Source organism: Aedes aegypti, chromosome 2, assembly GCF_002204515.2.
Source record: "Aedes aegypti strain LVP_AGWG chromosome 2, AaegL5.0 Primary Assembly, whole genome shotgun sequence".
In the NCBI taxonomy this organism is placed as follows: Eukaryota; Metazoa; Arthropoda; class Insecta; order Diptera; family Culicidae; genus Aedes; species Aedes aegypti.
In genome coordinates this window covers 439,313,084-439,330,903 of record NC_035108.1, presented here as the reverse complement: position 1 = coordinate 439,330,903, position 17,820 = coordinate 439,313,084, and the positions used below count along the sequence as shown (strand labels likewise).

Here is a 17,820-nt window from a genome sequence, read left to right as displayed (position 1 = left end):
AGCGAGGTATCATTGATGTCTCCTACCCATAAAAACTTTGTTTTGTCCATCCCAAAATAATCAAAACAAGAACTCTGGACGCCATGTTGAATTGATGTTGGGTTGGTAATTATAGGCTCTTGCCAGCCCTTGATTGGAAACCATACCACAGTTATGAATCAAACATAAGACGATTCCGAAACAAACGCCAAAACGTATGCTTTCACTAACACACCATTCGTTTACCTCGCAGATAAATTGCTGTTATAGAGTTTTGATCCATAATATGAGTCGGTTTGATCCATAATAGGGATCATCCTCTCGCACTGATTTACATCTGTGGGGTGGGCATTGTTTGAAATTTCTATTGCAATCGATACTTTTTCGTAAATAACCTGGAATTTTGAGATGTAGTTTCAAAAACAACTATATTCTGCAGTTCCAGGGAGGTAAATTGGTTTTGTGCAGCATCACCATGTTATTTATTCATCTTTTGTACTACAAAATGATCCTTAGTTGATCCATAACTGTGTGGTGACTGTATATTTAATCAGTAAAGGATTCACATATCTAGGGCTGGCAGCAGGTTTCTCTTTAGACTTGATCGCTATTTTTATTCAAATCTCTGAAAAGTCTCTATTTTAATCAAAATGGTCTCTGAAGGATCTCTTTTCCTCATTTTGCTTGCAGTGAATTCTGATGCAAAATTCTATGAGACGAGAAGCTTTCAGAGATTGTTACATCTGTTTCATTACTTTGAAAAATTTTCCTCAGAGTATTCCAGGACTTCCTCGAGATATTTTTTTTCTCTAACTCTTAAACCGAATTCTCCAGCTGTAACTTCCAAACATTTCCACAGTATTGCTTTCAAGAAGCCCACAATAGTTAATTCATGAGTTTTTAATCAAATTCAAGGATTTTTTTTTTTCAGGAAAACCCGACAATACTTTCTACGCCATTTTGCCCACATTCACTCCAAAGAATTGTTACAAAAAATCATTGAGTGATGATTCGAGCAAATCTATTAGAAACATTTCAAATTCGACCTGTGTTTCGTGCTTGAGTTTCTCTAGATATTTTTCTTGGAATTTCCCCTGCATTTAATTCAAGGATTACTGCAGTTCTTTCAAGCATTTCTCAATGAATTTGTAAAAAAAGACCATGTAATTTTCAATAGTTAATTTAGGGTTCCATATCAATAACTACTACAGCTATTTTTCCAAGAAATCCTCCCATCATTTCTACACAATTTCTTAGAGATTTTGGGAGGAATGAGATCTTTTACAGCTTTCGCATTTCAAGCAGTTCCTTCACAGAGATTCAATACCTATTTGTATTTTTTTTCTAATAATCTTAGCAATCAATCTAAAGTTTTGTCAAGAGTTCCTCTAGAAATCCTTATTTATAAAGATTGACTTAAGAACTTACTTTTATCAGAGGTTACTCTAAGATTTGCTTTAGAAATTTGTCACGAAAAACTCGTGGAAGAATGCTTAGAAAAATCTTTGAAGACTTCTTTAAAACATTTTTTAAAGTAACTGGAGAAATGAGAGAGAAATCTTCCATCTTCCAAATATCTTTTAATGCTGTCAAATGTCGTCCATTGGATGATTTGTTAATCAAACATGGTTTTGGGTACGTAGAGGGTTAAACAACAGATATCGCGCAAATAATAATCGTCCATAATTAAACAAAATAGATGTTAAGTATTGCACCCAAATCCCACTTTGAATATTGCAATCAATTGAATAGATGTTGTGAGTACACTTTTTTCAAATATGTTTCATACACCATAGACGAATTTTATCAACGAAACTTTATGAGAATATCGTTTCCAGCTGAAATTGTTCCTCCAAAATATTATTGAAATCAATCACTTCTTTTGTATTCATCATTTAGCCATTCGGTCCGGCGACTACTACATGTTCGAGGATACGGAGCACGAATTCGAGCTGGATCTGATGCAACCCGGCGGTTCGGACGAGGACTTCGAAAGGAAAGGTGCCGCAGAACGACGCCTCAGCCGACGACACATGACCCTTGGCAAGGTAATGTATCGGAAACTGTCCGCACAGGGGCTTTCCTATTGTGATCGTTTTTTGTTCCTTTCGTTCATTAGGTTTGTCGTTTGGTTTACTTGCCGAACTTTATTATATCACATATTTATTCGCAGTTATTTTTCGATTTGGCACAAATAATTTCTAATGGATATACTTTTCTCGAATTTTACTCTAATCTACACGAACTTATCGCATCATTTTTGCTCATCTGCACGATTTCGCCTTACTATGAATACGTAATTGAATGCTATCCACTGGATTTTCACCCGTCCAATCTGTTGCCATTATTCCATCCATTCTGCACTTTTTCGCTTCCCAAAATCAAAATCCCCCTCGCTTCCTTCCAACAATAATGGTTTTCCCAAAACCTCGTATTCGCTACGTCACCGTAGCTGATAGCGAAAATCAAAGAGCAAAACGAGCAGGAATCCACGGACTCCCAGCAGGAGGAGGGTGGTTCTGCGAGGGCTGAAGAGGAACGTTCCTCTACCGAAACGGCCACCATGGGTCCGTCGGATACGAATGCGGCACTCCGACACGCCTCGTCGCCAGCTTTAAGCCGGTCGTCTTCTGCACGCGAACGAGATGCCATCGGCACCGGAACGACGGACCGAACCGGGACCACGGACCGTTCCGCCATTTCCGAACCAATTCCACACCATACTCATTTTGTGAGTTTCTGTTTGTTTCCAGTAGTTTTTTTGTTTGATCGGTTTCTGTCGATTTCTTAGCTAGCGCACACATAAACCATCTCCTCACGTTCGTTGTGATTCATATTCATTCTTCATCACGTGTCGTTCAATTGCTAACAACCAAGAATTGGTTTTTCCCTTAACTGCTGCAAGCAATGTCATTTCTACATTTCTTTGACTTAAAATCGCTTTCTCACTCACTCTACTGATTTTATCTACTTCACTAGATACATTCTTCTACTATGTCTAGATTGAGACCTAGTTCAATTGTTCACTAAAACTCTCGGCGGCTGTCGAAAGTTTCTAAGGTTTAATATTGTTTCTTCATTACCACCCACATACACGTTTTAATGAACATATTTCTCGAATGTAATTAACACCAATCGGTTGTATTGAATAACATTTCGTTTAGCGATCAACACTATCTTGGAATCATTTCAAATCTATTTATGAATGGGTTGACAATGTTACGAAAGGTTTTTTTTTTTAATTTAATTCAGACAATCTCTTGAGAAAAAATCCCGCAGTTAAACATGAGAGGACAATTCATTAAGACTACTTTTGTTATAGGATCACCAATAAAGTGGATTTGCTATATGGCGACCGTTACAGAGCATTTAATGATCAGCAAGTCATAAATATAGCATGTGCTTACTTGTGGTGAACATTCTGATACATTATTACCAATATAAAAAAAAGGAAATGAAATCAAAATATTGAAATGTGGATGGAATCATCAACATTGGATATAAATAATAACTCTCAAGTGATTCATTAAAATAGTTAAACAGTTTTATACAGTTTCATTCAAAAAATCAAACAATTCCATCGTTAAAAGTCTTAAGTTCTCCTTCTTCTTGGCATTTCGCGCCACTAGGACAGAACCGGCTAGGGCTGTGCAAATATCGATATTATCGATAATATCGATTTTATCGGGCCGATATTATCGATACGATACCCGATATCTCATGACCCGATATTTTCCGATATCGATAAAACAATTGCTAGTCCGATAATCAGAACTATTTCTAATTAGGGGTATTCACTTAAAGTTGCGTAAAGTGTGTAACAAGTCAAGCAATGTTTCAAATGAAATAATTCTTCTTGGTGATAAACAACAAATACATAACCTAGCAACCCATCAGGATCGTTCAAAATTCTTCGCGACATTTGTTATTCTTTGAACTCAGATTTTCCCGTCTGTTAGATTTTGTTCGGAAAAAAGACCGTTTTCCTCACGATTTTCGGACCACCGTTCAATGCCAACATTCTGGTGCAGTTTGGACAGTATTATGTTGAAAAAGTAAGTGTTAGGCGATATGTGGTTGAATATGGAACAAATCAATTCATGCTGACTTTCTTTAGATACTCGAAACCCTGGTTGATTCATCAATGGTCATTATGGTGAAGATGCATCGAAGCCTAACCTTTATTGACAATTGCTGGAAAATAAAGCGCTATTTGAAGAAGCACATAATAAGGATTTTGATTCCCAGAACTATAGAACCTCCTACCCCTAAAGGTCTCATTCGGTAGTAACCTGAGAGTAGTAAACATTGTTCAATTTCCAGTATTTGTTACTCATCGAGTAAAATTATGTGTTTTAATATGAATGATTACATTTTAACACATGCATAACCAGTATAATTAATAAATAGATTATTTTGATAACAGATAATTTTGGGACAAAAGCGTAATGGAAATGAAACAGAATGCATTTCCTATTGACCTGGTCGCCCATGGAAAGCTGTTGATATGACCTTTCCACGAACTTTGCTATTGGATAAGTCCACGCTTATCAGACACTTCTTTCAAAACTCTGCCTAAATTCTGCTCTTACAATGTGTTGCGTCTTTCAAGCCATTTTTCTCAAAGTTTCAACAATTGAATTCACGTATATTTTCATCAAAATTTGTTACCAATTTTGTTTTGATGAAAATCCTAACGATGACGGCCAATGTATGCTTAGATTGAAAATGTGTCGAATTTTGACAGTTTGAAATGTTCTTCTCGCAGTTTACTCAATGTCGTGAAACATTTCAGGTAATCAAAAAATACAGCGATTTACGCTGTTAAGTGAATACCCTTATTAATTATATTGAAGAAATGAAACTGGTTCAATGGAATTCTAGATGTTCTCTGAGAATTGCATGTCGTAATCACAAAATTCAAGAAATGCTCTACATAATGCAAAAGTTGATGTGGAAAATTATCGATTTTGTTTTTATATCCATCTTTTTTAAATTATTGCATATCGGTTCAATACCGATAATTTCAAATCCGATATATCGCCGATACCGATATTGAATCAAAATGATATCGCCGATACCGATAAATGCATATTGTGCACAGCCCTAGAACCGGCGTCTTAGCTCAGTGTTCAATGAGTTCACCACAGTATATAAATGGGAGCTTCCTTTGCCAAGTTGTCATTGTTTGCATACGTGTATCGAATGGCAAGCACGATGGAATCATGGAATCGATGGAAGGCTTAAAGTGGTCTTAAAGGCACTCTAACCTCTCCAAGTTATTAGCAAAAGAGAATATAGATGAAGAGATATCCATTACTGGCGATACGCCGTTATGATACCAAACGTATAGGAGATGGACCAGCCTATGGCTGGTAATTTCGATAGTAAAGATAATAATAATAATAATCATATGCGAGAATTGTTAAATTATTCGCCAAAAGTATGGCGTCGCTTTACCGAATATTGCAACACTTTAAAATGTTAAGAACCACTGGAGATCATACGTTGCTGTTGATGGTTTTACCTTTGCCAAACCCCCCAAGGCAATATCAGAACGTAAAACTCGCGTACTCAGTGAAGCGATTCAATACTTAAGACGGGTTATATATGTGATTGTATTTGTTGAAATATCTGAGAATTTTCTGTAAATATCTGCTCATTTGCACTCAATTTGCTTACCCAGTTTTTTTTTGCATACATCTGGTACGAATGATCACCAACAGTTAGTGGATAATTATTGCACAGTATCTGCACATGCTTTCGCAATTTTCATACGTAGGGTGCAGAGCTACTTGGGCACTTCCATGATTCACTTTGGCATGTGGGGTTTTCTCGTTCGAATAGTCTGAAACTTCGCAAAACGCAGCACTTCCATATGATGTATATTGTAGCCAAATATGAGCTTAGTAGCTTTCAAAAAACCCCACCAACGAAGTGAATCAAAAGTGTTCAGAATAGCACCCGGTTCCTATAGCTCTTTTGAGCACGGGCACTGCCTGGAATAAACTCACGAATGAACGTTTTTCCTATGAAACACATTACTTTTGGGTTGTTTGCTTTTTGTATACATGTCGCTTTGGAACTAGAACTGCGCTACTGTTAGTAGTAGAAAGTCAGTGAAATTCGAAACCCAAACTAATCAATTTCATTGTGTGACCACTAGGACCCAAAAAGACGGAAAAGTAAGATTGAAACAGACGAACCGGATGGACAGAAACCAAGTACCAGCCGAGAACCTCCTCGACAGCAGTCTTCAACGGACGAGGAAGCCCGGCTGATCAGCGATGACGACGAAGAGGAAGAAGAAGCAGAGGAATTCGAGGCAAAGAAATCCAAGTTTTCGTTCACTGGGTTCAATCTGGTAACGGCTTTTCTGGCGGGAGCGCTGGGTTCACTCACGTTACGATTGCACCGTGTTTCGCGGAGTTATCGATACGTGATGAAGGTCTTGGCGAAGGAAAAGAAGATTTTGAAGGTTAGTGGAGATTTCATTTGACGAAGAATACTGGAAAACTGGAATCATTTGTTGCAGGCAACACCTGGTTTTGGAGCTGGCATGCGTACTGGTTCCAGCATGGTTTGGACTCCCATTCAGGGCTCCGTTCGATCCGGAAGGTGAGTATTTTAAATAGTGTATTACATTAACATAATCAGTGAGTAAATAATCTGTATCCCGAACCCCGAAGCTCTGTAAATAACAGACCTCACCCCGAAACGAATGTTGCTTTATTATGTGTGCCAATCTGCTTTCGTTTACAGTAGTTCAAACTCCGGTTCACGATCCGGTGCTAGTACCAGTAGTGTAAAGTCCCGTGCCGGAACTCCGGTTCTCGGCCGACTTGCTATATCCCGTAGTTCCCTAGAGCATAGTAGAACCCCGTTGCCCACAGTAGCGCTTACGATCGATCAGCAGACGAGAGATCAAGAACAACAGCAGCAACAACAACAGCAACTGCCACAATCGACAACTACAACACAACCACCCTCACCAACATTATCACAACAACCACAACCAGCGTCATTACCTTCATCCCTACCATCTTCTTCCGGTTTGCCCCAAGTTGCTGGCTTGACACGCGGCCAGGAACAGACCTCATCCACCACTGCCATTCACGGTGAACAGTACATTGCGGACAAAGGGTAATTGTTCTTTTTGTTGTCTAATTTGTGCATTCCAACCCCGTCATGAATCACCGCAGTGCATTTGTAGGTTACGCACGGTTTCATGTAAAAGTTGTTGAACGGTCAACACAATTCATCAAATCGGTTAGGGCACCTCTTTTTCTAAGGGATATTTGGGCAACTTGCTTTCATTATTGGCGACTGGCGATGGGTTTTACTCGATTAAATTTCCCACAGCTAAATAAAAGTGCCAACACACAAGTTTTGCCGAAATTTCACAATTTATTTCATTTTTTTAATTACATTCACAATTTTTAATTACAATGGATTGAAGTATTTTTAAATTTCAATGAAACTTCTACCTATAATTCGTTTTTTACTACAATACATTTTCGAGAAAAATAACATCTTCCCACAGTTATGGATACATTAGCGTCGAATTCAACCTTGAATTCAATAAAACAACATAGGGATGGTACACAAATTATGTCACGCTGAATATCATTTTTTTTTTCGAAGGGAAGGGGATCCTTTATCACGCTTTTTGTATGAGGCCTCCAGAAATGTTGTAAGGGTTGTCACCCTTGGCATGACCTCGCCCCCCCCCCCCCCCCCCCCTTGGAGCGTGACGTATTTTGTGCATGATCCCATAGATGGCATACAATTTTAATATAAAAGCACGAATCGTATCCAATTCAAAACGGAAATGGTGTGTAATATATATTTAAGATTACACAAAAATTTAAAATAGTATCAGTTGCTAAAAAAGTTGCTAAAATAGTATCAGTTGCTGGCGTCTTTTGTGATTCGGCCTTCTGCGGTAGACCATTTATCACATCATGAATAAAATTGTGACATCATAGAAAAATAAGAAATTTCAATTCAATGCATTTACATTACAGTGATTTGGCGAAAGTTGAACATGCGTCACAATATATTGGAAAGAATAGCAGAGTTGGCACTGGAAACAAAGGAAGAACGTCCTTTTTATGAACAGAAGGGAAACTATTTAGGAATAGTCCAATACATAATCCCTGTCCTTGTTTTCAAACATGTTCGATCTCTAACTAAGTTGCTGCTCTGATTTTTTTCTTTTCGTGCGCTGTAGTAATTGATGTTTGCTCTGTTTTCGCTCCACACGAAGCTTCTCAACCATTTTTTTTTTGCCTAAAAGTGAAATTTACAGCTCTTGATGTTGTAAGTGAAGTATCATTGCCTTAAAATGTCAAGTACAATGCTGAAATTGTCAGAAATCTACTCTGTTCGGAAGTTGTGGCAAACAATTAGCTCAGGGTCCATATTATGGATCACTAGTTGGAACTGTTGGTGGGGTGAATCGGTATGATGCGCCCCAACTTCTTTTTCAAGGGATTGACGCTTCTTTTACACGTTATTATGATTACTCACATTAAATATCCGCGAAAAAAATGATGTTGCGTATATAGGGAGCCGGATCCTATTCTTGGCACTTTTGATTCACTTCGACAGTGGAGTTTTTTGAAAGCTACTGAGCTCATATTTGGTCACAATATGCGTCGTATTAAAGTGATTCTCTTTGCAAAGTTTCAGAAAATTCGGCCGAGAAAAACTCCGCATTGTCAAAGTGAATCATGGAAGTGCCCAATTAGATCTGCACCCTCTTTGAGAAAAATAAAGAATCAAAAGAAATTCCAAAAATATCAAAAATCAGGTTTTTGGCTTAAAATTTTGCGTCCGACAAGCAAACCTTATTGTAAATGAAGCCCATTCCTTACTTCTTCTTCTTCTTGGCATTAACGTCCCCACTGGGACAGAGCCGGCTACTCAGTTTAGTGTTCTTATGAGCACTTCCACAGTTATTAACTGAGCGCTTTCTTTGCCTAAGTTGCCATTTTCGCATTCGTATATCATGTGGCAGATACGATGATACTCTATGCCCAGGGAATTCAAGGAAATTTCCATTACGAAAAGATCCTGGAATCGAACCCAGACATCTTCAGCATGGCTTTGCTTTGTAGCCGCGGACTCAAACCACTCGGCTAAGGAAGGCCCCTACCCATTCCTTACTATTATACTTAAAACAACAAAAAAAAAATACCGGAAGACGATTGTTAATAGACCCTCCTAAGCGGAATGGAAGTGGAGTGGAATTCTCTTCGGAAGAAGTGGCGAACATGCCAAGGGCGAAAAGCCACTCAAATAAAGATAAATAATAATCTCTTTGGTAACATTCCTACTCCGCTGTGATTTTTTTTCCACGGGAGGGGCACATTGCCCAGGTTGTTTTCAAATGTCAAGATTTTGACCGGTTAAAAAACATCTTGTATCATTTTCAGGAGCTACCTAGCAAGAGCAAGTTGCATGTAGAACATGACCAATTAAATAGATACCACTTTGACATCAACAACTTTTGAAGTAATGCATTTGCTACTACGATAGAGTATGTTTTCCTTAGGGGGTCGTATAATACCTTTTTACCATACAGCCAACTTTCCATAAATCCATAATTCGATATTAGAGGATTTTTTTATAGTGGATAATGAGCGACCTTTGGCGATTTTTCTTTGCAAAAGATAGTTTTCCCATAGTAAATCACATACAAACTTTGAACGTCTGGCGCTAAAATATACTTTCACCGAACGAGCTGGAACTGTGCACAGTTGTTATAGAACCTAAGTGCAATCCAAAAAGTGGACTGGAGCGAGAATCAATTTTTTTTTCATATAACCGTGTCCCAGGCTAATGCACACCTTTCGGATTCGGAAAATTTTGCACTGTTTACTGATATGATCTCATTTAAAAAGGCAAGGACTTTTTTCATATTCAAGCTTTATTCTTTAGGTTTCTAATTTTCAATTATAATTCTCCATTGTATGATTCGGCCTTTTGTGGTAGGCTATAATGTCTTCGTTTTTTGTGATAATCCCATCGAGTTAGCTACGAACACAAAATTTTACTAAGGTTTTCTAACTAGATTTGGAATGTAGAGTAAGGGAGAGTTGATTGTATGCAGTATTTAGCATCAAGACTCAAGAAAAATATTGTCCAAAGATAAATTAAAATTGAGTCTAAGCTGATCGAAATCTAATTCTGATAGCTTTGTAGGTATTACCTACTCAACATTTGTCATAAACACCATAATTTTGCAGCTGAATGTTATGCTCAACATTGAAAAATGATAGAAGACAGATAAACTTGACAAAAAAGTCTTAACCAAATATGTTTTACTTCGACGTCTATGTTTTGAGCGAATTATTCGGTGTTAAGCGACACAGTAATCCATAACATGGATGGTATAAACATGAACATGGTATAAAAATGATCAAAACATGAGTATTTTTTTAAGTATAGATCTGCGATTCGTTTTTATCACGGTACAGTTCGACTTGGTAATTTTGTGCAGTGCAGCTGAGAGATCATTGGAAGATATGTTAAAAACTCAAATAAAACATTAAAGAAATTCACCTCGACTTGAACAAATTCACCGTTTTGTCATATTGTATACTTAAACTAGATATAAAGCCATAATACCCTGCCCTCTTTGGTAGGAAACATAAAATTTAAAAGCTGTTAGGTAGATTCCAAGGTCTTATGAAGAATTGCAATAGAAATATGACGTAGTTTACATCAATAATTCTTTAAGAGTATCGTAATCCGGGGTAACATTGATAAATTTTCAAGAATTTTCTTAAAAGTTTAATTTGCTTTTGCAAATATTGCAAATTTTGTCTTTTTAAAACAAGTACTGGAACCTATCGCTCTTGACTGTATACTGCGTTTTGTTTTCAAAAAGATTTTAGCTTGTTTGAAAAATGTTTCAAAAGAGTTTTTATTTGGGTTAACATTGATCACTAGACTGATGCAAATTATGATGTTTTGAGACCCCCCCCCCCCTTTGCTTAAACGATGTAAATTATGGTAAATAGCTACCACCCAAAGTTTGAAATGATTTGTAAGAAATTTGGCAGTGAATACGCCATTCGAATTTTATTACTCAACTTACTATTACAAAAATTACTATAGAGAAGGACAGCCTTTTGTGTTAGTTCTCTAACTCTTTGGCATAACATTCTGTGTAAAAGCTTACAAACTCTTCTTAAGTGAAATTGTGTTATTCGTTGAAGTGGGTTTACAAATATCATCATTGACCAACTGTTTAGCAGGCAACAATGGAGCTCCTGGGGAGAAAACATAGATCAGAGTAATCCAGGCTATTATGTTCTAATGCAAAAAAGCAGTTTTGCTCTGAAAGTAACTAAATGACCACCTTAGCATGATTTACATTTTAGAATTAATTATAACAAATTATCCTCACGTCCCACCCAAATGTGATCTGCGGTGAAGTTGTAACTGGGAAAATTTGTGACCTTTTACACATAATGTTATGACAAAAAGAGAGAGGACTAAACACAAAAAGTTGGCCTTTTTCATAGCAATTTCCAAAGAAACTTTAAATGGCGTTTGCACAGCCAAATACCTTCCGAATAATTTCACACTTTGGAAGAATGCTATTTACCATAACTAACATCGTTTAAGCATATGCATAGCATAGCATAGACTGACTGTACATGTCAATGGTTGCTACTCCGTGATTGATCGGAACTGGTAAGAAATGCACTACGATCCAAATGAATAAGGGATGGGAGTTTCCGCTTACTCTCGAAGTGCAATTTTAGCAGATCTAATATTTTTGATCAATAACGGGGCCGGCCAAGTCCTTACAGTCAGTTGGGATGGGGAAGGAATGTTAGGGTGTAATGATTGTTGCTTCTAGAGACCGAGAATACCTCTGTATCTTCACAATCACCACGGGAACGGTGTTTATTAGTGAGGGAGGAAAAGATCTGGGAGTCACCTCTGGTCGGTGATGCGATCCATGGACAAGGGGGAAATATACGACTTATATTTAACGCTAGTTTTGTATTTTTGTCTCGAGAAGTTTTTGGTAGAAGCTTTAAAAAATACGTCAACATCTATAATGTCGAACAATTCAAAAGACGTTTTTATTAATAACGAAAACTGAAAATTACATGTATATATTTTAAATTATATGAAACAGGAATAATGCCGACACTTGTAGTGACGAACAATACATAGTTTGTTTGAAAATTACATATGAGTATTACTGTGCATTTTGTCTCGATATGGTAGAAGTTTTAAAAAATACGTCAACATTCACAATGTCGAACAATTCAAAAGATGATTTTTAATAATGTCAAAAAGAGAAAAATATATTTATATTGAAATTGTATAAGAAAAAAGTATAATGCCGACACTTATAGTGACGAACCATATAAAGTACATAAAAGTTACGCTTTCAAGAAAAAATGTGTTATCACAAGCATGAAACGAACTCATCAGTTGGTAATCCATTCTCGACTGAACACAAAACTGACACTGACAGCAAAACTTCTTGGCGTCCCGAAAACAAACCGTCTTGCTTGGGCCTTCCCAAATACCTACCCAGCAAGACGCAGGGTGTCCATCCATCCGGGAAATCCGGGAAAACCGGGAAAAACCCGGGAATTACAAATGACCGGGAAAAATACGGGAAATACCCGGGAATTTGGATAACGCCCCGGGAAAATTTCTATTTCAAACATAAGATTACCAATTAATTTAAATTTCAAGTACTATGCGGTAAAGCTAGAATTTTTCCCAAGATTAGTACCGTCTGTAATTCGTACTTCGCATTATGATTATTTTTTGGTGGGGTGACAGAGAGATAGTTAACGATTAGAATCTTTGAAACATTTCTATGAAGGTATTTAAGGATTTTGGCAAGGTCCTTGACGAGATGTTTGTTAGATTTCCATTTGAATTCATGAAAAATTTTATATGAAATCTTTGCTGGAATCCTAACAGAAATCGAACTGATAATTGACCAGTATTTAATTTTTTTCTGAGAGGTCACTGAAATGGTTATAAGTAGATTGCAAATAAGATTTTCAGTGGATTCTAGGAAAAGTCCTTGGCTGATTTTGCTTGAAATTCTCAGCAGACTCGTAGAGGTTGGTAATTACCTAAACAAAAAAAAAAAACAATTCTTGTGAGATCTGATATTCTGAACAGATTCATTAAGAGTTCCGTTTGGCGGGTTTCTGGGGTTAATTATGATACTGATTCTTGATGCAGCTATGTATGCATTACTAGTTTGACTAGTCCTTGATCTACGACAAAGTTCTTATGAGGCCTATGAAGAGATTTTATATAGGGGGAGATCCCCCAGTACCGGACACTTAATTAGTGGCTTAATTCATAATTCGAAAAATATTAGTTTTATGTGCTCGTGTTACCCATTTATGATAAATATTATCATTTTTTAAGTGTACAAAAATAAATTTGAAAGTATAAATATTAATTTTGACATTGAATTTTGAAGATGTATTTTAGTACCAAATTGATCGATCTTGAAAGGTGGCACCCAATACCAGACACGATCTGGAAATGCCTCGAATTATGTAAATTTGAACATCAATGAATGTGTTTATTATATGAATAGTATATAATGGCCAATTCAATGCATTTGCAACATTTACAAGAACAATTTGAGTTGTTCTTAGTTTGCAAGATGTTCATCAAAAACCTCTTTCATATACCATCAGTGCACCAGTATCCGCTCATGTTCCAGTAGCCCGCTCACACTGAAAAAAGATAAGTTTGCACAAGGTAAATTTGAAAACCATGGCCGCTATACGGTTGAAATCGACAAATTGAATCATACTGTGGACATTTGTTTGTGTATTTACTCAAATTACCTTACTTTTTAAGCTCGTGAGCGGGCTACTGGAACATGAGCGGGTACTGGTACGTTGACGGTATGATGAAAAATAGCACATTTTACGATGTTGTTCTGAATGTTCATTCTTCTTAATTTTATTGCATGTTTGATACCATAATCGACGGAATCCATGAAAAATGAATGTATTTTGAGACACTGGTGCAATAATTACAAAGATATCATGTAATAAATCAAGTTGTCCGAAACTGGGGGACAGGAGGTGCTTAACCAAAATTGTAATTTATCCATATTTATTTCAATTGTGATACAAAATACATTCATACTATCAAATTAGGATTATGTTCGATCATGCTGCGTAATCCAAAGTATTTATTCATATTCAAAATAGTTACCAAATAGGTTCAGAATTAAGGCGACACGTCATTTTTTTAAGATTTTCAAACTTTTCTACTTTTTTAAAAAGGCGTGCATCTTTCAAGGATTCTACGCAAACATTAGTCTTCATAATAGCTTTCTTTTCTACTAATACACCATCTTGATTGGATCAGGATTTCTCAATTTTTCGACTTTGTCCGGTATTGGGTGCTGTCCGGTGCTGGGGGATCTCCCCCTAGATTTCTGCAGATTGACAGCGAATACGTCCAATAATCCAAAACAAGTTTCACATCTAGTTCTTTGACGCATAAAAAAATAACGAGGTCTTTTAGGCATTCTTGGTAAGATTTTTGTCAAGTTTTTGACAAGAAACTTGATATGTTGATCAAATCTTTCGAAGATTACTTGGAAGATCCAATCTTGGATTTATGTCAAAAGGTTTAGCCAGCTTCAATAACATGTATTTGGAAATATTGTATTTTTTTAAGATCTTTTCTTGGATCCAACATGAGATTCATCAGATCAACAATTTCTCCGTAAACCAGACATAAACCATGTCTAACGCATTCCCCAAATACCATTAATAGCTGAGTAACAGCTTAGTAAGCTGAAAGGAGTATATTTCAGCGTAAAAACTGTTATTCATCTGAAAATGTTACTTGGGTTGTTAGAGGGTAATAGCACAGATTATTATCTGTGGTTGGCTATTGAACTTTGTCCTTTTGTGGAAGTTTAGATACAGAGAGCTGACATTTATTTATATTATTCCAAAATCTCTCTGAACTTCCTATGATTTACTGGGGGTAACGGTCTTTCAGATTTTTCAACAAATATTTTATCTTTTTTTTATCTGCCTAAAACTCTTTTAAAATTTAAGCCGTTTTTTTAATTGTATTGAAAATAATTCATAAATAAGTTAGATCGAGTTCTCCAAATTTGTCCATATAGTATGAAAGAAATAAAAACAAAAATATGAAAACGCAGGATGCAATCTGTTTTTTTTTTTGACATCCGGGAAAAATCCGGGAATTGTAAAACTGATTTTGAATGGACACCCTGAAGACGCTCCAAAACAGGGAAAAAAAACTCTCCGGCGACGAAAACACGCGCGAAACCGTGAGCAAAATCTATCGGACGACGCAAAACCGAACTGTCCTGCTTGGGCTTCATGAAGCACTCCATAACTAACATCGTTTAAGCATATGGAACCAAAACTTCAAAATTTACGTAACTCTATTGATCACCCATGTTCGGTAATATTGAAAATTGCTTACTAAATTCATGGCCCCTAAAGCCGAATATAAGTCAACAACTTTATGAGCTATTTAAAAATTGAAACGCGGATTCAGTCTATGCAGGGTGTCTATTAGACTGATGAAAATTTTTAAGCTTTTGCTCCCCTATGCTTAAACGATGTTAATTATAATAAAAATCATTCTCCCAAAACTTGAATAGATTTGATAAAATGAGCCAAAAAGATATATTTCTTGGGAGATCTACTGTAGTCATGGACAGATTAACTATAAATTTCGTTGGCGGATTTCTAGGGTAATTGATGATATTGATTCTAGGTGAAGCTTTTTCTGGACTAGTTTTGCTAGTCCTTGATCTATGACAAAATTCTTATTAGGGTTCTTACGAGATTTTGTATGGATTTCTGCAGATTTATATCGAATTCTTCCAATCCATCACAACATATTACTTGTAAGATTATTTATGAACTCATGGAAAGACCTTTGATGGATAAATAAATTGGGAGGTCCTTTAGGTAGCCTTGGCCAGATTATTGCTATGTTCTTCATAAGAATATTGGCCAAATCTTTGATACATTGCTTGGGAGTTGCATTTTTGGATTTATGTCAAACATAGCCATATTATCCCAGTTAAATAGATCTTTCTGGATCCAACATGAATTTTACCAGATCAAGAATTTCTCCAGGAATAAATCATGAGTCATCTTCTTCTTCTTGGCATTAACTTCCTTACTGGGACAGAGCCTGCTTCTCAACTTAGTGTTCTCATGAGCACTTCCACAGTTATTAACTGAGAGCTTTCTATGCCAAAGTTGTCATTTTTGCATTCGTATATTGTGTGGTAGGTACGATGATACTCTATGCCCAGGGAAGTCAAAGAAATTTCCATTACGAAAAGATGCTGGACCGACCGGGAATCGAACCCAGACACCTTCAGCATGGCTTCGCTTTGTAGTGGACGCCTGTACGATGACTCCTATAACATTACGTTATTTTTCCGAAGTCATCGTTTTTAACAGCACTTTAAGTGTCTGATTCAGTGATATTGTGTCACGATTCGTGCGGGAAAAGTGAAGTGTAGTGCCTCATACCGTTTATATATTTAGAAATATAGTCCAAATATATTTCTAATTTTGTGCAGACATGACACATTTCGTATGATGTCAGATCTTTGTACCCATACATGAGTGTATTGTGTGTGTTGTTTCCAGCTCTCTGGGAATATCTGGTAATCACCAGAGCGGTAAGTATAAACTCAGCTACTGTCTGAGAATTGGGCGTTTTACTACCACCCTGCGAGAGGTAAATAAACGATTTCTATGGTACTGATGTGTACAGTTTTTCTGGATTCATCCACATGCCATGACTATACACCTAATGTATTTTAAATATTATTTTCACGACTAGCGGTTTTCATTAATGATATGAGAATTCAGCAAAGTTCTGTGAAAGCAAATAATATCTCCCTTGTTGGAACTCAAAATGAAGTACTAGATTAAACGTAGATTATTCTGTGCTCTCATTAAGCTTAGAGTCTCTTCTCTTGTATGCTATGCTTCAAATGAGAGATGTTTGTTATGTGTTCTATAGGAGTATGTGACACATATTCTCAGCGTTTGAACTTTGTGTAAGTAGTTATAATCTTGGGCTACAATTGCATGTATTTTTTATGTATGCAGTAATTGCCTTAGTGTATAACTGCCAGTGTTTCTCAAACATGAATTTGCACCAAGCGAATGGTCAAACGAACCGGTGGGAAGCTTTTGGTGCAATCAAGGTTTGTGAGACACCGCACTGTATGATCGATGTATAAATCTTAACTTATATCGATATACAGTCTATTTCTGTATTGGCATGAAAACGAAACGTAAAACATTGTATGGACACAATAATGATAGTGTATGGTCGCATCCTCAAGATAATTGGGATGCCCTGTGCCGTCATATATTGTTGTGCATGATTTGTGTTTGACGCTATTGAGTCACAATAGACTAATCTTTCTCTCCAAACAATGAATTGTATTGGTGAGTAAGCAATTCGCTCTGGGACTATGAAGGCATTCTGATTTCAGATGACCGTTCTTTTCCTTTTCGATACCAACGATAGCTGATCGTATTCCATACCTTCAACCGCCTCGTCATCATGGCTGATCAACGCGATGGTAATTTTGGTATTTCTGGACAGCAGACTGGAGTTTCACCAAAGGCATCTACTGGACATGCAATTGGAGAAATTCAGGAAGCCGGAAATGATTTACCAAGCGCACAATCGTGTGTATCAACTAAAAATCCAGGCTGTGGTAAAGGTAAAAATTACCTAAAAAACCAGCGAACGAAGCATAACCGCAAGGTAGCTTCTTCTGGTAAT

General features: G+C 36.8%; 1 protein-coding gene across 8 annotated transcripts in view; it reads left to right on the top strand.

The window, feature by feature from the left end:
- Window positions 1-17,820, top strand: part of LOC5567991 (piezo-type mechanosensitive ion channel component) — a 122,587-nt gene that overhangs the window by 86,560 nt on the left and 18,207 nt on the right. For all 8 annotated transcript variants that reach the window (XM_021847847.1, XM_021847846.1, XM_021847852.1 and 5 more), the window contains 5 exons: window positions 1,879-2,027; window positions 2,432-2,710; window positions 6,146-6,457; window positions 6,515-6,597; window positions 6,742-7,122. In XM_021847847.1, the coding sequence (XP_021703539.1) occupies window positions 1,879-2,027; window positions 2,432-2,710; window positions 6,146-6,457; window positions 6,515-6,597; window positions 6,742-7,122 (1,204 nt within the window). The remainder of the gene's footprint in view (window positions 1-1,878; window positions 2,028-2,431; window positions 2,711-6,145; window positions 6,458-6,514; window positions 6,598-6,741; window positions 7,123-17,820) is intronic.